Raw genomic sequence first — 27,037 nt, 5'->3', positions numbered from 1 at the left:
GTAACTGTGGTGGGGCCACTTGGCAATAGTGATCATAGTATGATCAAATTTGAATTAATGTTTGGAAGGGGGACAGTAGCAAATCCATGGCTCTAGTGCTAAACTTTCAAAAAGGGAAGCTTTGATAAAATGAGAAAAACATAAAAAAAAACTGAAAGGAGTAGCTACAAAGGTAAAAAATGTGCAAGATTGTTAAAAAATGTGCAAGATTGTTAAAAAAATCCTAGAAGCACAGTCCAGATGTATTCCACACATTAAGACAGGTGGAAGGAAAGCAAAAAACGATTACCAGCATGGTTAAAAGGTGAGGTGAAAGAGGCTATTTTAGCTAAAAGATCTTCATCAAAAATTGGAAGAAGGATCCAACAGAAGAAAATAGGATAAAGCATAAACGTTGGCAAGTTAAATGTAAGACATTGATAAGACAGGCCAAGAGAGAACTTGAAAAGAAGTTGGCCGTAGAGGAAAAAAATCACAGTAAAAACTTTTAAAAAATATCCAAAGCAGAAAGCCTACGAAGGAGTCAGTTGGACCATTAGATGATCGAGGGGTTAAAGGGGCACTTAGAGAAGATAAGGCCATCGCGGAAAGATTAAACCATTTCTTTGCTTCGGTGTTTACTGAAGAGGATGTTGGGGAGATACACGTACCGGAGAAGGTTTTCATGGGTTATGATTCAGATGGACTGAATCATATCAACGTAAACCTAAAATATGTGGTAGGCCTGATTGACAAACTGAAGAGTAGTAAATCACCTGGACCTGATGGTATACACCTCAGGGTTCTGAAGGAACTAAAAAATGAAATTCCAGATCTATTAGTAAAAATGTGTAACCTATCATTAAAATCATCCATTGTACCTGAAGATAGGAGGGTGGCTAATGTAACCCCAATATTTAAAAAGGGCTCCAGAGGCGATCCGGGAAGCTACAGACCAGTTAGCCTGATTTAAGTGCCAGGAAAAACAGTTGAAAGTTTTCTAAAGATCAAAATTATAGAATATATAGAAAGACATGAATTAATGGAACAAAGTCAGACCCTTACTTTTCAATATATTTATAAATGATCTGGAAACAAATACGACGAGTGAGATAATCAAATTTGCAGATGACACAAAATTGTTCAGAGTAGTTAAATCACAAGCAGATTGTGATAAATTGCAGGAAGACCTTGTGAGACTGGCAAATTGGCCATCCAAATGGCAGATGAAATTTAATGTGGATAAGTGCAAGGTGATGCATATAGGGAAAAATAACCCATGCTATAATTACACAATGTTGGGTTCCATTCTAGGTGCTACAACCCAAGAAAGAGATCTAGGTGTCATAGTGGATAACACATTGAGATCGTCAGTTCAGTGTGCTGCGGCAGTCAAAAAAGCAAACAGAATGTTGGGAATTATTAGAAAGGGAATGGTGAATAAAACGGAAAATGTCATAATGCCTCTGTATCGCTCCATGGTGAGACCGCACCTTGAATACTGTGTACAATTCTGGTCGCCGCATCTCAAAAAAGATATAATTGCGATGGAGAAGGTAGAGAGAAGGGCTACCAAAATGATAAGGGGAATGGAACAGCTCCCCTATGAGGAAAGACTAAAGAGGTTAGGACTTTTCAGCTTGGAGAAGAGACAGCTGAGGGGGGATATGATAGAGATGTTTAAAATCATGAGAGGTCTAGAACAGGTAGATGTGAATTGGTTATTTACTCTTTCGGATAGCAGAAAGACTAGGGGGCACTCCATGAAGTTAGCATGTGGCACATTTAAGACTAATCAGAGAAAATTCTTTTTCACTCAACGCACAATTAAACTCTGGAATTTGTTGCCAGAGGATGTGGTTAGTGCAGTTAGTGTAGCTGGGTTTAAAAAAGGTTTGAATAAGTTCTTGGAGGAGAAGTCCATTGCCTGCTATTAATTAAGTTGACTTAGAAAATAGTCACCTCTATTAGAGGTATCAGTAGCATGAGATAGACTTAGTTTCTGGGTACTTGCCAGGATCCTATGGCCTGGATTGGCCACTGTTGGAAACAGGATGCTGGGCTTGATGGACCCTTGGGGTCTGACCCAGTATGGCATTTTCTTATGTTTTTATTAAGATTTACTCAAGTTTACAATTCTTTTACACTCTCTCTATCCCCCCCATCTTCATGCTCACCCTCTTTTACATCCCCTCCTGCTGCGCTGCTCCAGTACAGTCTGCTGCAGCTAACATTTCCTTTCACCCAGTGACCCCTGTGAAGATTGCCGCCCTCCCCCCACCAGAAGAGCTTTAGTTGTGTAAGTTTTCCAGTCTTACCTTGCAGAGTCTGGATCCAAAATAAGGGCTTCAATTGAATGTGAAATCAGAAGGCAGCTCTGTTGTTGTCTGAAAGCATATTAAAGTTTTATATCTGTGCAGAACTTTCACACAAAAGAATTGTTCTACCGGCAGTCAGTGATGATTCGCATCACCTCGCAGCTTTCCCCATTTAATGTGCCAGGGACACCCATTGCAGCAAAAAATGTCAAGGCGAGTCTTGTGTTTCCCATTTTCTTCATTAAAAGATTCTCTTCAGTTAACAGCACACATTTTGCCTTTAAAAGGCAAAGCAAGGGGATTGTTCCCGAAGGGGCCCAGCCGAAGCCCATCCCAGAAAGTCAGGGCTAGGTCTGGTGCAGAACCATAAAGTGGGAGCTCGTGTAGTGGACTTAGAACGGCTGCTCACTTAGTGCTCCTTGGGCCCTGATTTCACTTGTATTTCCCAGAAGATCAAGGGGCTTTGAGGAAGGAATTCATGTAAATTAATGTGGCATGTTACGGAGTACAGATGTTGCCTTCTGGTTAGAACAGCAGGCTGAGAACTAGGGACGCCAGGGTTCAAATCCCACTGCGGCTCCTTGTCATCTTGGGCAAGTCACTTCACCCTCCGCCACCTCAGGTACAAAACATAAGTTTGGGAGCCCTCCGCGGGACAGGGAAATACCTGCATGTAACTGGCCTTGAGCCAGCAATGAAAAGGCACACACCTGAACAAGCCCTCTACCAACTCCCTCCCCGCCAAAACCCTTGAAACAAACAGCTGGCAAAAGATGTAAAGAACAAATACCAAATACATTGGGCTTATTTTCTGAGCACAGTTAGCTGTTTCAGAAGGGTTTGACAGATTTTCAGTTTCACAAATTATAGGGCCCTTGATCACTGTTGTGTCTGGGCCAGGACAAAAAAAAAAAAAAAGAAAGAAAACCTTTAAAAGTCATCCATTCTGTCTTTAAGAATAGAGGAGACCATTTTCAGAGTGAATGTTATGGATGAAGAGCATTTTACCTGCAGTAATCAGCTACTGGAACACTGCCCGCCCTCAATGCAACTAGAAGTGCATGCTTTAGACATTTTCCCAGGGAGGGAAAATACACACAGAAACAGCATTTTCACAGCTTCCCGGGGGGGGGGGGGGGGGGGGGGCATGTGACCACCTGTACTTTATACCTGCAGCAAGTTTCAAAGGAAACTTGAACCTGTACTCCTGCTTTGAAAATCAGTGTAAAGACTACGGAAAAAGCACTGGTGGACATTGTCCCAATGTGGGCAGTCGAAAAATTGCTCCTGCAACCTCTTGACCATAGCAACATCCTCCACGTCAGCTGCTTAGCAAAATCGGGTTTAAAAACACAATGGAAACATTTTAACGAGCATCTCATTCATACTGCTAGGCTGCATTCAGTGATTCACAAACTGTGCCACAGGTGTTGTGGCACAGTTTGTGAATCCCAGGGAAGACCGCTCTTCCCTGGGATTTACAGGGTGCATATGTTGGTTACGTCAATGACCCAAGCAGAGCCCAGACAAACCACCTTCAACTCCCCAAGATCTGCGGACAAAAAGCAATGCTCCATAAATTCCTCTCAGCCTTTTAAAACCAAGGAGACCCATTTCAGGCACAGGAAAGCACAACCATGTGCATAAGAAACCAAAAGGATACAGTTCCACATTCCTCAGAGTTGCCGCGTCTGCATCAAAAGACGACTGATATAACGCCCCGTAACATGCTGCAAGGCTTTCAAACTCTTCCATAGACTGCTTCATCTACAGCACAGAAGCCCAACATTTAGAAATCATTGCTTTTACCCGATCCAGACAGCCAGAGTCAGCAGTGGTACAAGTTTCTTTCACACTACAGTATTCAGAACATAATGTGCAAAGAATGATAAAATTCGGTTTCTTACCTAATTTTCTTTCCTAAAGTCCTAAAAGGCCAGTCCAGATGCATGGGTTTCCTCCTCTACCAGCAGATGAAGACAGAGAATGAAAGTTTTGCAGGAAATAGCCTTATATAGCACTATGCCACCTGCAGCCTCTCAGTATGAGCTTCATAAAGCAACACCTCTCCATGAGGAGGGGAAACAATAAAACAGAACAAGAACCAGCACTGATGAACCTTTCAAACTACAGAGTCCCCCCCCTACTGAAAAGACAAACACAGATGGTACTTGGATGAAAAACCAGAAGAACAGGACCATGGGTGCAACTGGTCTGGTCTGTTAGAACTCCAGGAAAGAAAATTAGCAGTTAAGAAACCTACTTTTACCAACCTGATTGTCCTTAACAGACCAGCCCTGTTTGCAGGACGCTTGCCCCAAAGACAGCGCCATCTCGAGCCTACACATCCAGTCGATGATGCCTGGAGGAGTGTAATGAGATCCAGGTAGAGATGACATCTGTGCCCTAGTAGAGTGCACTCTCAAAGACGCTCTGGAACCTGCAAATGTATGCGGCCGCTAATCCATCTAGCGATAATCGGCCTTCAATATAATGTCCTTCAACGTTGCCTTCTTAAGTGGCTCAAACAGCCCTGTGCTCAATATTCATAAGAGCAAACAGATTCCAAGAAGGTACCAACTAGCTCCCTAACTGGAGGATGCGAATATTTAACCTCCTAGAGAAAATGAGCCACATCAAATTGAGATTCCAAGGACCTACCTCGAATGGTACCACAGAAACAAGAAATAGCCACCACTTGTACTACCCTGAGAGAATTCAGAGCCAGACTCCTTTGTAATCCCTTCTGCAAGAAGGTCAGGATGTCTGGAAGCAACGCCTGCAATGAGACTAATCCAGCTTCCTTACACCAAACTTAACACTTCCCAAACTAACATAGGTTAAAGAAGTTGAACACTTTCTAGCATGGAGAAGCATCACAATCACTTCCTCAGAGTAAGCTTTACTCTCCGTTTCGCATGTTATTTCAATATAAGTGGAATATAATACTTTAATAAAATAAACCTACTCCTCTCAAAAATCAAGCCACGAGACTGAAGCAGACCTGCTACTTGCAAACCATTAGTCCTTGATGCAACAAGTCCCATATGTGATCAAACCATAAGAGTCTTGGTGCTAGGAGGCAAGCCAGATCCTCAAAGCATGGCCTCCTGGGTACTCTGAGGCTATGAGAATCACCATCCCTTGGTGTGTCTGAATCTTTCAAAATCTCCCAGCCCACCGACAGCCAATGTGGAAAGACAATTCTGAGGCCACTCCTGAAGTGCATCAATCCCTGCCAACTCTAGTTCCCTTTATCTGCTGAAAAACCATAGACATGGAGTTCTGAGCTGTCACTATCAAATCCACCTGAGGACCCCCCCCTCCAACTGAATCAATCAATGCAAATGCCTCCTCAACAATTTCCATTCTGCAGTACCCAAAATTGCCTGCTTAAGTCTGCCTGAACATTCTCCACTCTGGCAATGTGTGCCGCTAAGTCCATCAAGAGATAACCCTCTGCCCACCAGAACAGTAGCTTCACCTTCGCAGACTCCCTCACTCTTAGTTCTCCCTATAAATTATGTAGGCTACTGCATTGTTGAACACTTTCACCCCTTTCCCCTGCACTAACAGAAGAAACTCTAAGCCCCTCCTGATCGCTCTAGCTGCTAGCCAATTGATAGGCCATGATATCTCATACTCCAAAGATCCTGCACCATCTGTCCAAGGCAATGGGCTCCCTAACCACTGAGACTTGCATCTTTCATGATCACTGTCCACTCTGGAGCATCCATATCCATGTCCTTGGCCAAACTGCTTACCAATAGCCACCAGGCCAAGAGGGGTAAGTGGATCTCTTAGTCCTGAGCCTGAGGAAACCAATGCAAGAGCAGACATGCAAGTCTACAGAACTAGATCCAGAGCAGATAACAGTGAACCATATTAAGAATTACATGACTTAAAAACATTGGTGCCTGCTTTTGTATTATCCAGAGCTGACTACTGTAATTCTTTACTGCCAGGAGTGCCAAAGTATCAGCTTAAAATGTTACAATTGCTTCAAAACACCTTGGCTAGATTTTTCTATGGACTCAGATATGATCATATTACTCCTATTCTGTCAGACCTACATTGGCTTCCAACCATTTATCGCATCAAATACAAAATTTTAGTCCCACTTTTCATGCACTATATATGTAACTGTAAACTTCATTCTTCCCAGAAAGGTTTGTAGCTCTACTTTCGCCATCTGTGATTTGTCTCGACTCTACTAGAGAGACTCTTCTTTTAGCTATCAGGCCCCATTGCTGCGGAACATGTTACAGTAATTGATCTCTGTGCTGAAGTTAATTTTGTAAAGTTTAAGAAAGCAGTTAAAACCTTGCTTTTCAGACAGGCATTAACCATCGCCTTATGATAATGTAACTTATTTTATTTGTATTAGTTTTGTTATTTTTTTAAGGAATGATTGAGTTATTTTAATTAGAATAGTATTATACTTTATTGTAATATTTTTTCCCTTTGTTTATCAGCACAAATTTTTATTTCATTTTATGTTTTATTGTATCCATGCTTGGTCAAGGTAATTTACAGGTGGTATATAAAAATTTTAACAAAAAAATAAAAACAAAAAAAAGTCCTTGCTGGGCCCTGAAAATCCTCAAAATCGGGTGCTCATCCTTCGGCGGGGGATCAGCCCACAGTTAATACCCAGCGCCTGAGTAATTAAGGCTGGCAGTTTCTCTTGAACAGCTTGACCCATGGCCACCAGAAACCACACCACCTCTAGAGGGTGAGCTTCGGGATCGACTTTCAAGTCTTCAGTGGGGGATAGCCCTGTAGCAAAACATCCAGAGTGAGTCGAACTGGGATGCCAGATCGGCAATCTCCTTGCTAGCCCTCTTAGGGCAAGATGGCCCAAGTAAGAGAAGGAGTGGAGAAGTTCCCTAAGGGTCCAGTTTTCTTTCCTGGAGTACTACATGTCATTAAGTACACATGATGAATTAATAAAACAAATTCTTGGGGAAAATGGTTCCTTCGGAGAGGTATCCACTTCACCCTGAACTGCTAAGTGCATGCCACGACCATCTACATAAGAACAGGCCTACTCCATCAAAGGCAGCACTGGAGGGCTCCTACAACCCTCCCAGATCTCTGGAAAAAAGAAGGTGTCCTGAAAGGCCTACACAGAGGAGCAATCCGAGTTCTGCAACTGCTCCTCAACCAATGTTACTGCCACAGGGCTGTCCTTAGAACTCCTCTTTCCAGCAGCCAGGGATTCCTAGAGTGACCCTCAATCCCCTGGTACACTTTTTGTACAGCCTCTACTAGGAAATGCTGCCCCGGAAGCCCATACACAGGACTTTTGTTTCCTGTGCTCCAGAGTGGCCACCATCTTGAACCAGCCACACTGTGTCCCCCAAGGCTTCCTGCCACAAGTCGAGTTGCTGCTGCTGCCTTTCTGCAGTAGCAAACACCGGCCTGACTCAGCCTCCCCACACTACAGGGTTCCCAGACCTCTAACAACTTTCACACCTAAGCTCCCGATGTAGCGTCTCTCCAACCACAATGCCACCTTAATAATGGAAAAGATCACACAGCATTATAAAGGTAAAGGTAGAGTTGCAGAAATCCACTACTTATCCTTGGGATAAGTGGCATGGAATCTATCTACCCTTTGGGATCCTGCAAGGTGCTTGTGACCTGGACTGGCCACACTATAAAGCAGAATACTGGGCTTGATGGACCTTTGATCAGACCCAGTATGTCAAATCTTTATGCTCTCATGCTGCTTAAGCTATGCTTTTCTTTTTTTTTTATGTCTCAGGTGGCCAAAAACAGCAGTGCTAGCAAGACCCCAAAAGGACACCCCTAGATACTTCCCTGCTCAGAAGTTTTCATCCAGGGTCCAAGGAACCAAAAGGGAGAAGGAGGAAAGAGAAGAGTGAACTAGCACCATTGGTTTTCAGACCCCCCCCAGTACCAGGTTTAGCCAGAAAATGGGGGTCAACGATTCTCCTGCTTGCCCTTGTTCTCACTCAGAGGGTGGGGATGGACCAAAAAACCCCAATACGCCACCTCTCAGAGTTCATTCAACCACTTCACAGACTGCAGGTTTGGCACCTCTACCATCTGCTGGAGACAAAGAAATACAGAGAGGCTGCAGATGGCACAGTTCTTTATAAGGCTGTTTCCTGTAAAGCTTTCATTCAGTCTTCATCTGCTTGTAAGGGAGAAAAATCTGTGTCTGGACTGGTCTGAACAATCAGGAAGGAAATATTTCCCAATCTGTTCACTTAGATTCAAGTAAGTATCAGGTGCTAATAGATATTCTTACAGGATTTTTCAAAGTTTGTGCTTTGCCCATTCCCTTTAAAATAAATAAATAAAGTTCTTAAGAACATAAAAAGTGCCACCCTATTTTTAAATAGCAAGGTTTTAAGTTTCACTTGGTAGATAGACCACTGGAAGACTTTATGGCATTTCCTGGTTGCAAATCTTTGGACAGCTGCTATGTTCAGGAATGAGGGAGGTGTAGAAAATGCTGCAGACTTTCACTAAGCAGCATTCACACACAAACTAAAAATTACTTTAACAGTTTGCCAGCTAGACACAGGAATTATCACTTTTTACTGTAGCTGCTGCGCGCCTCTGCATCCTCCTCCATTTCGGAGGCATCGGAAGAAAGGAGAGCCCTTCCCCTCCCGAAACGCTAAGGGTGTGTTCGGAAATTGGGCCTTCATTGACCAAGAGCTCCCACACTGATAAATCATGTGACTGAACAAGTATGGGAAAAGAAGAAGTAAACAGCTGATATGCAGAATCAGAAGAAAAAAACAAAACATTGTTTGGGAAAGTGGTATGAAGTCTCTCAAAACATACTTTCAGATGTGCAGATAGAGAGGGGGCAATAACTGCAATCCTGAATAACTAAAAGCAACAGAGCCATTCTGCTATTCTGGGCTCTTGTGACGAGACAGCAAATTTTGGTATTACTTTAATGTTTAAACTACGCAGACATAAGGGAAAAAGCACAGCACTGCTTCTATGGCCAGTTAAAAATGTTACTAGCTGAAATGTTTATGGGTATCATAAGGTTTGGGGATAACTGCACAGAGCAACATTTACTACTTTTAAGAGAAATATGGGAGTAACCTGCACAGAGTGGCAGTCACTACCTAAAGCTTGCTGGGCAGACTGGATGGACCATTTGGTCCTTTTCTGCCATCATTACTATGTTACTATGCATTGCCTTTGGTTCTATGCGAATGCAATACATTTGGCTTCATTGCTTTCTGCTGGGTATATAAATAAAACCCTGCTATTCTGGAATCTACTGTGTGCTGATTCAGAATGTGTGCGAGTGTGATTTGTGTTTTCTTAAGTAGAAAACCCTCTCAGGAAGGAAGCCTGTGGGATGCCACTTTATATCTTGAAGTGGCAGATCGTGGCAGGGGAGCTGCTGAGCAATACCAGCCTTGTGTCAGGGAGGGATGAATTTCCCCAGGGAAGTGCCCTGGGAGGTGTCTGATTTTGTATTTTCCTGCAAGCACACAGTGAACCTATAACAGATAAGCAACCAATAATGTTTGGGCATAGTCAAAGGAAATGCCACTTGCTATCCAATTAGAAAAAAACCCACATGTTATCACCACACTCCCAGGCCTATTATAGAGTTAAAAGAAATAGCTTGTGTGGACTTTCTACAGGATTTGGTCCATTCTAGGTAGCAGATGACATCTCATTTGCAAAGTAGAGGCAATTCAAAGGAGATCTACCAAAATAGTATATGAACTGCACTACAAGCCAAACACAGATACTGAAGTTACTAACAAGGTCCTGTAGAAGAAAAATGAGAAAGGGAAAATATGATACAATCAAATATCTAGCAGATTTCAATATAGTACCAGAAGGGAGCAATTTCAATAGAACGAGAAGGGTTCAGAGACAAGGTTCATCATATGAAGCTGCAGGGAGAGAGGATGGACCCATCCAGAGGAAGTTATAAGAGCCAAAATACTGGCAGAATGCAAGCATGCATGGGACAGACACAAAGGGACCTTAGTGCCAGAAGGAAAAGACCACTATACAGTAGCAGGTACAAATAAGCTGAGTGAAACAAAACTGTCCTTTTCTTCTATATAATTTCAAATCAGTGCTTTCTCCACATCCCATTACATAATTTCCCACTCCTCTCTCTAAAGCAGAGCTTTCCAAACTGTGTGTCGGGACACGTTAGTGTGTCGCCTGCAGTGTGCAGGTGTGTCGCGCAAGCCTGGTCAACTCTGATGCGAGTTTGGGCTTTTTTTTTTTCTAGAGATTCACTTTTTTTTTTTCAGTTTATGGGTTGCTTATTATTGGGTGATTTCTGCTGTCAATCGCGTTTTTTGGGGGGGCTTGGTGGGTGGAACGAGCCCAGCCATCCTTGCATTGGCTGCTGCTGCCGATGAGGCCTGGCCATGAAGAGTACTGACTGCAAGCAGCAGTGTCTGGTGATCATGGAAGGGAGTGAAGCACTTAACTGGCAACAATCAAAAAGACGAGGTACATGAGTGTGGGGGCCAGACATGTGCTGGGGGGAGAGAGATGAGTGAGTGGTGGGCAAACGTGCTGGGGGGACAGACATGTGCTTGAGGGGGAGAGATATGAGTGTGTGGGGTACAGACATGTGCTTGAGGGGGAGAGAAATGAGTGTGTGGGGTACAGACATGTGCTGGGGGGAGGAGAGAGATGAGTGTGTGGGGTACAGACATGTGCTGGGGGGAGGAGAGAGATGAGTGTGTGGGGGACAGACAATTTGTTTTATTATTGTTTCTCATAAATTATAACAATAACATGAATCTTGGAATATATATTTTTAATATAAATTTAAGGTTTTCATGAGATAGGTTGTGTCGTGAAACATTTTATTTATGTATATATTTAAGGAAACATACATAAATTGTCGAAATATGTTTCGTTCGTTTAACCTTTAACCTCTGGTTTACTAGTAGACTGAATTACCGTGTCCCGAAATTATGTTTGCCTAAAAAGTGTGTCACCAACATGAAAAGTTTGGAAAGCTCTGCTCTAAAGGAAGCAAAAGTATCCCTTGCAAACCTTGGTCTAGCCATTGACTTATTTTGACCCTTCTCTTATTTCACCATTTTGCCTGCCTGATAATCCTCCCAGGGTTTATTACAGCTTTGATCTATGTAATAGAGTCTTGTTTCATCATTTTTCGTTACTTTGGGCAAGTAGTGTAGAATAGGGGTTAGAGGACAAGGCTATGGAATTGGTTTGAATCCACTACTCTCAAGCGACAAGCAGCAAGTCATTACATGCAAACTGAAAGGCACTATAGCCACTGAGAGCTTTATTCAAATACCAGACCTCTTCATTTGACAGTCAAGAGTGTTTTCAAAAGGAAAATTAGTTTAACCTGATAATTTTCGTTCCTGTAGTACCATGGATCAGTCCAGACTCCTGGGTTTTGCCCCCCCCCCCCCCTAGCAGATAGAGACAGAGAAGTTTACAAAACAAACTCCGCCTTATATAGGATGGTGCCACCTACAGTCCGGCAGTATTTCTGTCTCTAGCAGATGGTGGAGGTGCAAAACCTACAGTCTGGTTACTTAGTGTAGATAATTTTTTCTTGTGTTGTAGTGATTTGTTACAGGCACTTTGCTGTTCAAAACCCTTTTTTGCGGATTTCATTACGGACAGTTCCTTCTTTTCTACCAAAGATTTTTTTTTTTTTCATTTCAGGTCAACCAATCCGTGGAACTACCGGCCTTCACAGAATTAGTCCACTTGGATGCTTTGTCTAGGGACTTGCGGAAGCTGGACGGTCGCAGAGCAGTGCTGCGTTGTCTGGAGGTTGCAAATACCTTTCGTGTGTTGGAACATCGTTTTGGACTATGGAGTGGTCTCAAACGAAGACGGCAGGCTTCAAAGACTACCATAACTCGCTGGCTGAAGGTCGCTTTCGCTCGGCCTCTCTTTTCACGGTAGATCTCTTCCAGCGGGGTTGCGGCGGTATTCTGCGTGGAGTGTCAGATGGTTTCTCTGCAGGAGCTTTGTCGGGCGGCTACTTGGAAATCCTTGCATACTTTTGCGAGGCATTACAGACTGGTTGTCCAAGCACTAGCTTCAAGAGACTTTGGTGAAGGTGTGCAGTGATCGGGCCTCTCCAGATCCCATCCCAGATAAGGAAGCTCTGGTACATCCCAGGAGTCTGGACTGATCCGGGTACGTACAGGGAAAGGAAAATTAGTTTCTTACCTGAGTTTTCATTCCTGTAGTACCTCGGATCAGTCCAGAGCCCCGCCCACATGGAGGTGAGGGAGAGTCCGCTCCGTTGGTTTTCTTTTGTGCTCTTTCAGATCTGCAGAGATTTCCATTAATAGTCCTCGAATGAGGCTACAGGTTAAGTTCCTGCTGAATTACGTGCTCCGGTTGTATTTCTCTTCCGTGTTGAGGTGTTATAGTGCGTAGTTAGGCTGGTTTGTTGGGAGCCATTCTGCTTTGATATTGAGTAATACTGCCGGACTGTAGGTGGCACCAGCCTATATAAAGCGGAGTATGCTTTGTAAACTTCTCTATCTGCTGAGGGGGGTGGAGAAGAGAATCCGAGTCTGGACTGATCCGGGTACGTACAGGGAAAAGCTTTTTCCCATTCTCCGTTCTGGTGTAACACTTTTGAAAATAGGGCCTTTTTAGCGCTTCCATCCCAGGCTTGCTACGGAGCTGGACTGGCTCGGACCTTTCTACTGCTGTTTCTTGTGACTATATACAAATATTCTGAGTCTCCAAAGCCAGTCCTGATTTTGCCCCACCCAAGACCAGGTGACTGAGAATGAAGGACAAGAAAATTAGGTCTTACCTTCGATAGTTTTCGTTCCTGTAGTACCAAGGATCAGTCCAGACTCCTGGGTTTTGCCTCTGCACCAGCAGTTGCAGACAGAGCAAGATTTGACTGGCTCTGCCAGATATACCAGGGTGCCACCCACAGTCAGCCAGTATTACGTAAGGTCAAAGCAGAAGGATTCTCAAACCAAACTATCTACAAGAAATGCAACCTAATATATGGATCACTGACCCCAACAACAAAACCAGACCCGTAAATGAGGGTACGAACAGCAGAAAAAAATCCGCAGATCAGAAGACAACAAAACAAATAGCAGTAGCGGACTCTCCCCAACTTTAATGCTCACAGCGGGTGGGACTCTGGACTGATCCTTGGAACTACAGGAATGAAAATTATCGAAGGTAAGACCTAATTTTCTTTTCCCTTTATGTACTGGATCAGTCCAGACTCCTGGGATGTACCAGAGCTTGCACCTACAAGGGATGGGAACCGCAGAGACCCGCTCTCAACACGCCTACTCCGAAATTTCCCCCGCTCGGATCTTGCACATCGAGTCTGTAGTGTCGCGCAAAAGTATGCAACGCATTCCAAGTTGCTGCTCTGCAAATCTCTTGCAGGGAAACTTGATGACACTCTGCCCAGGAAGCCGCCTGGGAACAAGTGGAATGTGCCTTAATCCCTACTGGCAAAGGCTTTCCACAAAGCAAGTAGGCAGAATTTATGGCCTCTTTCAGCCACCGAGCGATCGTGGTCTTGGAGGCCATATTACCTCGCTTTGGTCCATTCCAGAGAACAAAGAGATGGTCCGAGACCCTGAAAGTGTTAGTAACTTCCAGATAACGCAGAAGTGCCCCTCGAACATCCAATTTTCTCAAATCCTTTGAAAGAGGATCTGACCGATCCAAATCTGAAAAGGAGGGAAGTTCCACTGACTGATTCAAATAAAAAAAAAAGAGGACACCACTTTCGGAAGTTAGTCTGTCAACTAACCCCGGAATCTGAAATGCTCAAGAAAGGTTCCCTGCATGATGATAACACCTGCAGTTCAGAGACCCGACGTGCCGAGGAAATTTCTATCAAAAATACCACCTTTGGCTGCAGTGCCATTTCCTCTCTGCACCGGAGGAGTCCGGAGGTGACTTACCTGTAACTTTCCTGCATTGCTCTCGCCCACAAGATCGGCGTCTTTAGAGCTCTAAGCCGCAGCAGCTTCATTTCTTTTCAACCGGAGGAGACCGGAGGAGAATTTTCTGAAACACAGCTGTTCGTGAGGTCAGGACGTCGGGGGTGGAGCCGGGCTCACGCCCATAAGATCGACGTTGTACCGGCGTGCTTGGCCTTGCTAGGAGCTTTGACTGATTTTTGGTTTCACTGCAGCCACAAGTATATGAGAGAGACGAAACTAAAGAATTTGTTCGTGGTGAAGATCCTAAATAACAGTTTCTTCAAGACGTGAGTCTAAGACTTTATTTCTTTTATCATTTAGGATTGTATTTTGCCCACGGCCAAGCTTTCCTCTTTGTTATGCCGCACACAAAGAGGAAGGCTAGGCTTCGGGACTTGTCTTCAACACCATTATTAGATAACCAACCTAAAATCAAGGACTGCTTCACAAAAACTCCCATAGAAGCTCCAGGAGGTGTCGCTGATGGAACTGACCAAGAGCAGGGAGCGATCCATCTGACCCAAGAGTTATCATTAACCCCTGGAGCGCCAGAAACACCTGATCCACCATCTGGCAATAAAGCTGGGATCTCCTATTTAGAAGACCCCCAAACAAAATTAGATTTTTCATCTGCTTTAGTGCAAGATTTTGATGGGAGTACAAGTACCTCCTTGAATGCTCCAGAAATGGACGTCAAGGAAGGGAATGGGACTCCAATTCACCAACTTGCCACTGGACTGGTACCAACAGAGGAAGGAATTGGGGATACCCAAATAGGAGGAATAACTGAAGTTGCAGTAATTACACCAAGAGGATTCTCACTTGAAGAAATTGGGACAATGCTAGTGACATTACAGAAATCTATTAATAATATTGCTAATACTTTGAAAGAAGTATTAAATAAGAATACAATATTTCAGGATAAAATCGAAAAAGTAGAGGAAAGGGTGAAGGAATTGGATAAGGTTCAATTCAATTTAATCAAGTCAGACAAAATTTATAGTAATAAATTGGAAATGATAGAAAATCAAATAAGGCAGAACAATTTAAGGATACTTAATTTTCCCAGAACTCATTTAATTTCTGCACATGACTTGTTTAAAGGTTATCTGGTAAATATATTAGGTTACAACAATGAAACTTTACCTGTAATTGATAAGATCTATTATATATCGCAGAATCAGAAAACTGATAAACCGAATCAGGAAAATGTAGTTCAGGAAAATTTAAACCTTTCTGACTTGTTGGAGAAATCCTTTGAAATGAATATAAATCTTAGAGCCACCCTTATTGTACAACTCTCCTTTCTATCTGAAAAAGAATCTTTAATGAGATTTTATTTTAGAAAACAGAATAGTAAGTTCTATGGACAGAATATAAGAATCTTCCCCGATATCTCAAGGGAGACACAGCTTAGGAGGAAGGAATTTTTAACATTGAAAGGGCTGTCTCAACAAAAAGGGGTTAAATTTATATTAAGATTTCCCTGTCGCTGCGTTGCCTCATATCAAGAGAGGAAATATATTTTTAATCAACCAGCTCAGTTGAAATCCTATTTGGATTCCCTAGCCTAATAAGTCTCTATTAGGGCTGGAAAAGAGAAGGGAGGGAGAGAGGACAAAGATTGAATATTCTATTTTCTTTAAATGATACTGCTCTCTGGAGGTTTCAAAATCTCTCCATATTCTTGATTTACCTGTTTCTATTTCTTATTATTTTTGAATTTTATAACGGAACTTGGTATGTTTCTCTTTATATGTATATAGAGATGTATAAGATTGTTCTTTTTGTTCCGTGATCTTCTGTATATTGAAGTGAAAATACTCAATAAACAAATAATTAAAAAAAAAAAAAATACCACCTTTAACGTGAGGTCCTTCATAGTCATTCTCTTCAATGGCTCGAAAGGAAGCACACACAAAGCCTTAAGAACCACATTCAAATTCCAGGATAGACTTGGAGAACGCACCAGTGAGCGCAAATGTTTGGCCCCACGAAAAAACCGAGAAACATCAGGATACGCCGCCAATGCCACCCCGTCTATAGAACTGCGCAAACAGCCCAGGGCTGCGACCTGCACCTGCAAGGAACTACAGGACAAGCCCTTGGAAAAACCGTCCTGGAGGAAGGCTAGAACGCTGGATACCAACGCCTGAGTGGGAACAATGTGATGCTTAATGACTTGAAAATCTTCCAAACCCATACGAAGGATAGCGAAGTCAACACTTTGCGCAACCTCAGAAGAGTGGTCACAACCGCATCCGAGTAACCTTTACCTTTTAGACGCCTCCTCTCAAACGCCATGCCGCTAGACAAAAGCGATCTACCTGATCGAAACAAACAGGACCCTGATGAAGAAGGTTCGGAAGAAGCGGGAAACGCAGTGGACCCTCTACCACGAGATTGAGCAGATTCGCGAACCACGATCGACTGGGCCACTCAGGAGCGACCAGGACCACATCTGATGGATGTATCTCTACGCGACAAAGCACTTTGCTGATCGAAGGCCACGGTGGAAAGACGAACAGCAGAACCGTCGGCCAGGCTAACTCTAGAGCATCCACGCCCTCTGCCACTGTGTCCGTGCGACGAGCAAAGAAGCGCGGAGCCTTGTATTCTTGAAAGTCGCCATCAAATCCATGCATGGCATGCCCCATCTGTCGCAGATGAGTTGATAAGCCCTGTTCGCGGTCGAGCTGATTTCGAGGTTGGTCGCCGACTCCTTCAACCCCCCTAGGGGGCAGGGTAGTCTCATCCGGATCTGGGGATTCTGAAGCAGAGTCCGAATCCTCCCGGGGTGGGATAGCCCGCAAAGGACATTTAGCCTTGGAAGACATCCTCGGGTTCAGCGACTGGCTCCGCTGCTTGGCTGGGGGGGGGGGGGGGGGGGGGAGGGAAGGGTGCCTTGAAGCCCCCAGACTTAGAAGCATGCCGTTTTGAGGCCTTGCAAGCCTTAAAGGCTCTATGCATGGCTAAAATAAAAATCAGAAGAAAAACAGGAATCCTCTGAATCCGTTCCTGTATCGTCATCCTGCCGTCATCGTTGGAACGAGCCTCGGAGCTGTCTGCTGCGGGTAGAGGGGGCAGGAAATCTCCATCCCCCACCGCGATCGGAGCCCTGTTAGAAGCGGCTCCCAAAATGGCGGCTTTTCCCGCGCTCCTCGGCAGCGGTCTGTGTGATGAGGCAGGAAGTTCCCCGATGGCGATCGCCATCTATCTGCGCCTCACAAGCACCCCCCTGACCGGCCGCGATGTCCCTTTACCTCCGGGGATACAGGCCAAAGACAGCTCATCCCGTGAGAGGCGCGCGCGTTCTGCCCCACAAGCTGGACCGCGTGGCATCGGGCAGACCCCAGAAAAAAAACAGAAGAAGAAGCAGGAGGAAGGGGGGATAGAACACATGAAAACAGATTGCCGTGACAAAAAAGGAGAGACCCGCCACAGAAAAAGGCTTTCTTTTTTTACAGTAAGCGCAGTCTAACCTGCTCTGCTGTCCACCAACGGGTCCTGAAGCGGTCTGGTTGGGGTGAGTGATCCGGGCCTCCAAGCTGGGCTGCCCAAAAGGCAAAAGGTAGGGCCCTCGACCCTTAGCCACAGCAGCCTGCAGAACCAGGGGGGATGGTCCCCTCAGGACCTGCCAACCCCCTGGGAGGCTAAGACATTCAGCCAGTCGCTCTCCTTCCCTGGAAAGCGCTTTTTTTTTTTTTTTTTTTTTATAAACAAAAACTTAATTCAGCTAACCAAACAACTTATCTAATTCTACCCTTTTTTTTTTTATTTTTTTTTTTTTAAAGAATCAGCTCAGACAGTGTTGCACCAGACCATCTGCTCAAGACAGAGTAATACTGGCTGACTGTGGGTGGCACCCTGGTATATATGGCAGAGCCAGTCAAATCTTGCTCTGTCTCCATCTGCTGGTGCGGAGGCAAAACCCAGGAGTTTGGACTGATCCGGTACATACAGGGAAACTGGAATCATTCACATACGCTAATAAAACCCTCCAGTTCCCCAAGAAAGTGCAGGGGAAATTCACATCAGGGTAATATCTGCACTCATGTCCTTTTATGATGAGAAGATTAACCAGCATGTTTTATTAGTCACTCCATATGTGGTCCCTGCAATCTCCACAAACTGGCCAGGCAGATTTTAATCTTGTATTGTTATCAAGCATCATATCCTCCCTGCTCTGCGCCCTGCCACCTGGAGATACAGAGATACAGATTCTGCCTTTTCTTAAAAATACAGTTCCAAATCCCTACAGAGAACAGGTGAGCCCTGAAAACTTGGAAGCATCTGATCACCCTACCCAAGACTACAGCATAATCTTCCTTCTCTTCCCTTCAGATACGCGTAGACTAGCCTCCCCCCTCCCCATCTCCCTAATGTTTACTTGATTTTAACTTGTCAACATCAACTAAAGGAAGCAGCTAGCAACTAACAGAATAAAATGAACTTTTCAACAGGCCACAGCCATCTTGTCAGGATTCTCACAGCAGGGAACTTGAGGAAGTGGTACAGACAGGCCATGAGACGAGGAGCGTACCTGGTTGGAGATGCGTCCACAGCGCTGGAGGTCATTTCCTGAGGTCATGGCAATGGTGGTGGCAATAGCAGGTGGGGGGCTAGTCTTCAAGCTGTTGCAGGTACAGATGAGTTGAGAGAAGGCCTGCAGGAGGTCAATCCTTAGCTTGACAAATTCACACTGGAAACTCAGAGGATTCAGGGGCGTGCTGGCAGCCTTGGGGGGGGGGGGGGGGGGGGGAAGAAAAATAAAACATAGGAACTGGGATTATGGAAAGAAACAGCATTAGGCAGTAGAAGAAAAGCACAAAGAAGTGAGGAGAAGCTGGCAAATCAGAGGGATAGCTGTGAGTCTGGTCTAGCAAAAATAAAAAGGTCAAATAGAAAATGCTTCTTTTTAGGTTGCCATACCCCTAAAAAGGAACTTCAAAGGAACACTCCAGCATGACATGCTGAATTGGAACACATCAAAACCCCATCACCCTAGGTCTGAACAGAAATAATGGCTTCTTAGCACACTACAACTATCTATGAACTTGTTCTCAGATCAGTCTGTCTTTCCACACTTACTTCAGTTGTCAGAAGTCTGCACCATAATGCTATTATCACTCTGTTTCCACTAGGGATGTGCATTCGTTTGCAACGAAATAGGAAATAAAGACTATATTTCCTATTTCGTTGCATTTCGGGGAGCTGACAAAACAAACGGAAAACCCACGAAATTTCGGTTGGTTTTTCTATCTTTTTGGGGGGGGGGGGGGGGGGGGAGAAAGGGTACATTAAAAAAAAACAAAACAAAAAACTCAAACCACCCAAACCCTTCAAATTTAATTAACTACCCCTCCCCCCCCCATCCTCCTGATCCCGCCCAAGACTTGCCGAAAGTCCTTGGTGGTCCAGCGGGGGTCCCGGGAGCGATCTCCCCCTCTCAGGCTGTCATTTTTTCAGGCCTGCACCATTTTTTTTTTAAGATAGCGCCGGCCATCCATTGCTCCTACCATGTGACAGAGGCCGGCCAATGGCACCGGTAGCCCCTGTCACATGGTAAGGGCAAAGGGCCACCAGCGCCATTTTGATTACTGGCAGCCGACGTCGGGAGATCACTCCAGTGACCCCCGCTGGACCACCAGGGACTTTCAGCAAGTCTTGGGGGGGAGGGAGCTGTAGTTAATTAAACTTTCAGGGTGGCCGAAAAAAAAAAACGGCCCGTACCGCAGGAAAACGAAATTTCCTGCGGTGGGCCGATAATGAAGGCCGAACCACAAGGTTCGATTGAATCACATCTCTAGTTTCCACATCCTGCCTGCCTAATTTGGTGCCTTTTCTTAGTTCTGTATCCATCCCCTTCCCATCTCCATATATTTTATCCACCTCTGTACTACTCTTCATGCATCTGATGAAGTGGATTCTGTTCTCGAAAGCTCATGCCTCAATGAATTGGTTAGCCTATAAGGTACCAGCAATCACTGCCTGGATGACCACAAATCTTAACACCGAGGAACTGCTAGGTAGCATTCCACCGTCATGACCAATTTGTCCAATTTTATCTTTAGAGATATTTCTGTACCTATTCTTCAAGAATAATACTTAAGTAGAATACTGATCAACAATGTTTAACCATGAGACCACAGATTAAAGTGATAGCTAAAATTGCTGTAAGTTGAAACTAGTCTGTCAGGTTAAGCCCTTTCTTCTGCACAACAGATTTTCGCACAATTGTTCAAGCAATAGTTGTCTAGCACTTAAGATTATTATAATGCACTTTATCTTTGCCCACGTCTACTTCGTGTACTTTAGTTGATACAGAATGCTTTTGCTAGGTTAATTACAGGGATTTGTTTATAAAATTTATAGCCCACCACTATACAGATCTCAGCAGCTTACAACAAATCAACCTAACAAATGAAGGTTGACCGACGTGCCGCAAATGCGCAGTAGAGAGCAACTCTACTGAGCACGTCGGTCACAGCAGAGCGTCAGCTGCTTGATAACATGGCGGCTGGAGCAGCGGCGGCATTGGCAAGGGGCAGTGGCGGCGGCAGTAAGAGGTGGCGGCGAGCAGCAGCGAACCCGGTGGTGAGGGAGGAGAGAGTGAGGGGGAGGGGAGAGTGAGAGTGAGGGGAGGGGTGAGAGGGGGAGAGTGAGGGGAGGGGGAGGGAGGGAGAGTGAGGAGGGGGAGGGAGGGAGAGTGAGAGGAGGGGTGAGAGGGGGAGAGTGAGGGGGAGGGAGAGTGAGGGGAGGGGTGAGAGGGGGAGGGAGGGAGAGTGAGGGGGGAGGGTTGCCCGTTTTAACGGGCTTAACGGCTTGTATATACATAAAGAAACATTTTTAACATATTAACTCCAATCTTTTATGTCTTACAGTATTCTGGAGGATTCAATTTAAGATCATCGCTCATTTTCATGGCACTCCTGAGCACTTGCATTCTTTTGTCAGCTATCCCTGCTTGCTCTTTGTGATCCTCTGGGTCACATAAGTTAGATGTTCATTCTTTTAAAATTTATCGATTAGCAAAAGATGAAATTACTTATCTAATAATTTCCTTTCCTTTAATACAGACAGACCAGTCCAGTCAAACAGTTATGCAAACCAACCAGCAGATGGAGACAGATCAACATGCTTGATGTCACTCCTTATGTACCACCGTGTAGACTCCAGCCTGCCAGTATTCCTGTAACAAGCTAACAATGGACAATTTCAATACCATTAACTATATTACCAGTTTAAGTGATTTGTTTCTCCAAACTAGTGGACTTCCAGAAGAAAAGGAAGTAGAAACGAAGAAAACTCAATAAGAAGCCAGAAATAATTCAACTGCAGCAAAGTATATATATTCATTCTAGTCTTCAACTCCACTTACCTACCTGTGATTAAATTCCTTTGCAAAGCACAGAGTGTATGAATACTTCAAGGATATTGGCAGCATAGGGAGGGCCCTGGACTGATCAATGTATTAAAGAAAGGAAATTTCACCTTCCTCTTCATCCAGTCAGACCAGTCCAGATGAACAGGATGTACACAAACTACTCTCCTCTTAGGGTAGGATGCTGCCCCAGCTTCTTGCCAAACAAGCCTCCTCTCGAGCTCCGACATCCAGACGGTAATGCTTAGAAAACGTTTTCAAAGATGACTACATAGTAAATGCATCTTTATCCCAAGGAATCTTTCCCGACTCCCTGAAAAAAACATCAGTTACCCCTATACCAAAAAAGAAAAATCAAGATCCTTTAAACTTATCAAAATTACCGTCCAATTGCCACATTAACATCCATCGCAAAAATAATTGAATCCGTTGTACTTCACCAAATTTCATCGTACATTGAAGAAAATAACATTCTTCATCAAAACCAACACGGATTCAGGAAAGGACATAGTACTGAATCCCTTCTCATATCTGTTTTTGACACCATCATCAGAGGATTCGATGCAAACGTAAACTACATACTGGTAATGATAGATATATCCGCTGCCTTCGATACTTTAAATCATACCATACTCTTGTCTAACCTACAGCAAATTGGGATCACAAATACAGCTTTACAATGGTTTACATCATTTCTACAAAACCGTCCACAGAGAATATCCTTAGGAAAATCAAAATCTGACTGGTACACAACTAATACGGGTGTCCCACAAGGCTCATCCTTATCTGCATTACTTTTTAATATCTATCTCTTACCCCTTTGTCGACTTCTAGATGGTTTAAACTTAAATTTCAAACTTTACGCAGACGATATCCAATTTATCTTACCTTTCACTGAAACATGGCCCAAAACACTTTCACTACTTCAAATCTATCTAGAAACAATAAAAACCTGGTTAGCTCACAATCGACTCAAACTGAACGCAGCGAAACAGAACTAATTTACTTATCTACTATTCCCGATTCCACTCAACGCCCTCCAAAAAAATATTCACTTTTGATGGACAATCTATATCTATAACTAACCATGCTAGAAACCTTGGCATAACAGTAGATTCTAAGTTATCTCTATCAAAACACATATCAGAAACAGTCAAAAAATCATTTTTCAAGATACACGTTAAAAAAACTAAAGCCACTTCTGCTGTCATCAGACTTCCGAACAGTAACACAAGCTTTAATATCATCAAATCTGGATTATTGTAATGCACTATACATTGGACTCCCACTATCATATTTACGCCCACTTCAGCTTATTCAGAATGCTACTGCTAGACTGATTTTCAACCTTCCTAAAAGAGAACATATTTCCCCAGTACTCCAACATTTACACTGGCTTCCCATTACTCACCGCATAAAATACAAAATCTTAACCACTATCCACAACCTACTTTATAACCCTAATTCTATATGGCTCTGCTCTATGCTACACATATATAAACCAACAAGACAACTCCGTTCCACAGACAAATGTTTACTGGAAATTCCATCAGTCAGATCTACTAGCTTAGCCCTAACAAGAAACAGAGCTTTCTCAGTTTTTGGCCCTTCCTTGTGGAACTCTATACCAGACAGTATCCGAATGACATCTAATCGAAATGAATTCAAAAAGATGGTTAAAACTTTTCTATTTAATGAAGCATACAATCTCAGTACCACCATTTAAATGTTTACTCTGAATTATCCATATCTGCTTGATACTTGTAAAGAAAGAATTATTTTGTTTTATTGTGTCTTATGTTCAAATTGTTTTTATTGTGTATGTAAATTGTAAACCGCCTAGACGGACACGTTAGTGACCCCATGTGCGGTATATAAAAAAACTTTCAAATAGAAAAAAAAAAAATAAATACATTGCCATTTCACAACTCTCCAAAAGAGAGATCAATTGCAACTCTACCCAAGAAAAGGTTTGCACCCTTGGGGAATGAGCCCATGCTTGCTTTGGCAAGGGAGTGCCAAAATTCACATAAGGTACTGGAATTCCCTCCTTAATACAGCGCACCACCACACCCAGAGAGGCCACCTCACTTTTCCACATTCCATAATACAGAGCGTAGATGATCAGAGAACCTGAAGACGCCGGTGGTCTTTATATACCTTAAAATATGTCTCCTCTCATCCAAAGGGAAGAGGAGTGCCTAGTCTTCAGAATCTGCCTGCCTGTTAAGTGAGAGCAAAGAGACTTATTGATTCAAATGAAAATCTGAAACTACCTTTGGAAAGAAGGTGGGAACTCTACAAATTTGGATTCTTTCCTTTGTAATTGATAGATAAGAAAGAAGCACTTTCTTGTAGGGAGCCCAACTCAGATACCCTCAGAACTGAACAAATAGATACTAGGATGTCAGTCTTCAACATGAGCAACCTTAAATAAATAACCTTAAGAGGAGCAAACTGTGGTCCCACCAAGAATGACAAAACTAAGTTCAGGTCCCAATACAGGACCAGAATCTGAAGCAGGGGTCTAATATGCTTCATGCCCCTGAAGAACTGAGACACATCCGGAAGAGAAGGCAATGGTCTACTACGAATATGACCCCCTATAGCAAGAAAGCTGCTACTTTCATCTTCAACATATTAAGAGCCAATCCCTTAGAGAGGCTCTTCCACAAAAATTCTAAAAATCAATGGAACAGGTACAGCCCCGGGATACATTGCCATCCTCAACATCAATCCTTAAACTCTCCAAAACCACACTTAAGCTAAGGAAGTGGAGAATTTTCTAGCTTTCAGTAGTGTAGCCACCACGGCTTGAGTGTAACTCCTTTTCACTGATAGGCCCTTGAAAGGATACAAACTATAAGACAATCAATCCAGTTCGTTATGAAGCGTCAGACCCTGGCAAAGTAACTCCCTATGAGGCAGAAGTCTTGAGGACTGTGGCACACCAGACACCAAAGAACCACATACCACAGTCTGCTGGGCCAGTCTGGAGCAGCCAGTAGTACCAGCCCTGGATGCTCTGCGATCTTTTGAAGTCTGCTTATCAAAGGCCCTTTGAGAAAGGGATCGTTCCCCTGGATCTATGACACTGCGACTGAGGTAGTCCGCTTGGACATTATCAATGCCTGTTATGTGCGATACCAACAAGGCCTATAAATTTATTTCCACCCAAGGAAGAAGAATGTCCATCTTTAATGACACTTGAGGACTCCGGGCTCCCCCTTGATGATTTATGCATGCTACTGCTGTGGAATTAGACAGACAATCTTCTGATTGCCTGTTCCACTAGTCAAGGCACAAATTCAAGGAGAGCCAGCCAAATAACCATTGCTTCCAAGCAATTGACAGATCAGTTTCTCAGGAGTCCACTGACCCTGAGTAAACAGTTCCTGACAAGGCGCCCCCAGCCCAACAGACTGGCATCCATATTCACTATAATTCAAGCTGGAGTCATCAAGTCCACACCCCATTCTGAGTGTCTGCCATCCAGCTACCAGTGCAAGCTCTGCTTCTTCGCCTCCAGCAGTCTCGCCAAATAGTCTTGGGACTGAAAATTCCATCTGGAAAGCACATGCGCCCTCGCTGACAGTAATGTGATTCAAGGCCTCTGCCATAGAAAGGAGTGTCTGGAGGTAGTGTTCCCAATGGCCAGACCCGGTCACACAACTTCTGAACTTTTTGTGCTGACAGACGTACACGAGCCATCTTCATATTGAACCAAGCTTCCAGCTAATCCAATGTCTGAGATGGCTGAAGATTGCTTTTGGAAAAAACTGAATCCATCCCAAATCCACCACTCGCTGAAAAGCAGAAGTGCTCTCCTGAAAGGACTTTACTCTTAGCAGCCAATTGGCCAGATAAGGGTGTACCAAAATACTTTCCCTTGCACAGCACCACTGCCATACTACAATCACCTTCGAAAATGTTCTCAGGGCCCAAAGGGTATAGTCTGAAATTGAAAATGGTGACCTAGCACTGCAAGATTCAGGAAGCAAGCACTGATGATCTTTCCAGATGGGTACATAAGAGCATGCCATACTCGGTCAGACCAAGGATCCATCAAGCCCAGCATCCTGTTTCCAACAGTGGCCAATCCAGGCCATAAAAACCTGGCAAGTACCCAAAAACTAAGTCTATTCCATGCTACTGATGCTACTAATAGCAGTGACTATTTTCTAAGTCAACTTAATTAATAGCAGGTAATGGACTTCTCCTCCAAGAACTTATCCAATCCTTTTTTAAACCCAGCTACATTAACTGCACTAAACATATTTTCTGACAACAAATTCCAGAGTTTAATTGTGCGTTGAGTAAAAAAGAACTTTCTCCGATTAGTTTTAAATGTGCCACATGCTAACTTCATGGAGTGCCCCCTAGTGCTCCAATTATCCGAAAGAGTAAATAACTGATTCACATTTATCCATTCTAGACCTCTCATGATTTTAAACACCTTCTATCATATCCCCACTCAGCCATCTCTTCTCCAAGCTGAAAAGTCCTAACCTTTTTAGTCTTTCCTCATAGGGGAGTTGTTCCATCACCTTTTCATTTTGGTCGCCCTTCTCTGTAACTTCTCCATCACAACTATATCTTTTTTGAGATGCAGCAACCAGAATTGTGCACAGTATTCAAGGTGTGGTCTCACCATGGAGCGATACAGAGGCATTATGACATTTTCCGTTTTATTCACCATTCCCTTTCTAATAATTCCCAACATTCTGTTTGCTTTTTTGACTGCCACAGCACACTGAACTGACGATCTCAATGTGTTATCCACTATGACGCCTACATCTCTTTCTTGGTTGGTAGCACCCAATATGGAACCTAGCATTGTGTAACTATAGCATGGGTTATTTTTCCCCTATATGCATCACCTTGCACTTATTTATTTATTTTATTTATTTAAAGGCTTTTATATACCGGAGTTCATGTACTAGTACATACCACTTCGGTTTACACAGAACCAATATTGGAAAATTACATCAAACAAGTGGGTATAAAATAACAAGGCTAACTTTGTAGGAACTTAGAACTTGAGGTAAAGGAGAGAACAGGACCAAGTGGTAACAGATCAATGTAAATAGCTAAATAATAAATACAAATTCTTACAATGAATACAAATGCTTACAGATTACAGTCTTCAAAATCTAAGTTTACATCTTCAGAATAATGTTTAAATCTACAAGAACTAACGGTTACATCTTCAAGGTTTGTAGACTTCAAAGCTGAGTTTGTAGACTTTGAAGTTTGTAGACTTCAAAGCTGAGTTTGTAGACTTCAAAACTTATCCACATAAAATTTCATCTGCCATTTGGATGCCCAATTTGCCAGTCTCACAGAGTCTTCCTGCAATTTAACACAATCTCCTTGTGATTTAACTACTCTGAATAATT

General features: G+C 43.6%; 1 protein-coding gene across 2 annotated transcripts in view; it reads right to left on the bottom strand.

The window, feature by feature from the left end:
• Nucleotides 1-27,037, bottom strand: part of INTS7 (integrator complex subunit 7) — a 110,342-nt gene that overhangs the window by 18,619 nt on the left and 64,686 nt on the right. For both annotated transcript variants that reach the window (XM_029593249.1, XM_029593250.1), the window contains exons 14-16: nt 18,798-18,992; nt 3,961-4,064; nt 2,298-2,366 (exon numbers count right to left, since the gene is read on the bottom strand). In XM_029593249.1, the coding sequence (XP_029449109.1) occupies nt 2,298-2,366; nt 3,961-4,064; nt 18,798-18,992 (368 nt within the window). The remainder of the gene's footprint in view (nt 1-2,297; nt 2,367-3,960; nt 4,065-18,797; nt 18,993-27,037) is intronic.

Source organism: Rhinatrema bivittatum, chromosome 3 (genome assembly GCF_901001135.1).
Source record: "Rhinatrema bivittatum chromosome 3, aRhiBiv1.1, whole genome shotgun sequence".
Taxonomy (NCBI): Eukaryota; Metazoa; Chordata; class Amphibia; order Gymnophiona; family Rhinatrematidae; genus Rhinatrema; species Rhinatrema bivittatum.
The sequence above is the reverse complement of the archived record's forward strand: the minus strand, read 5'-3'. Positions and strand labels throughout refer to the sequence as shown.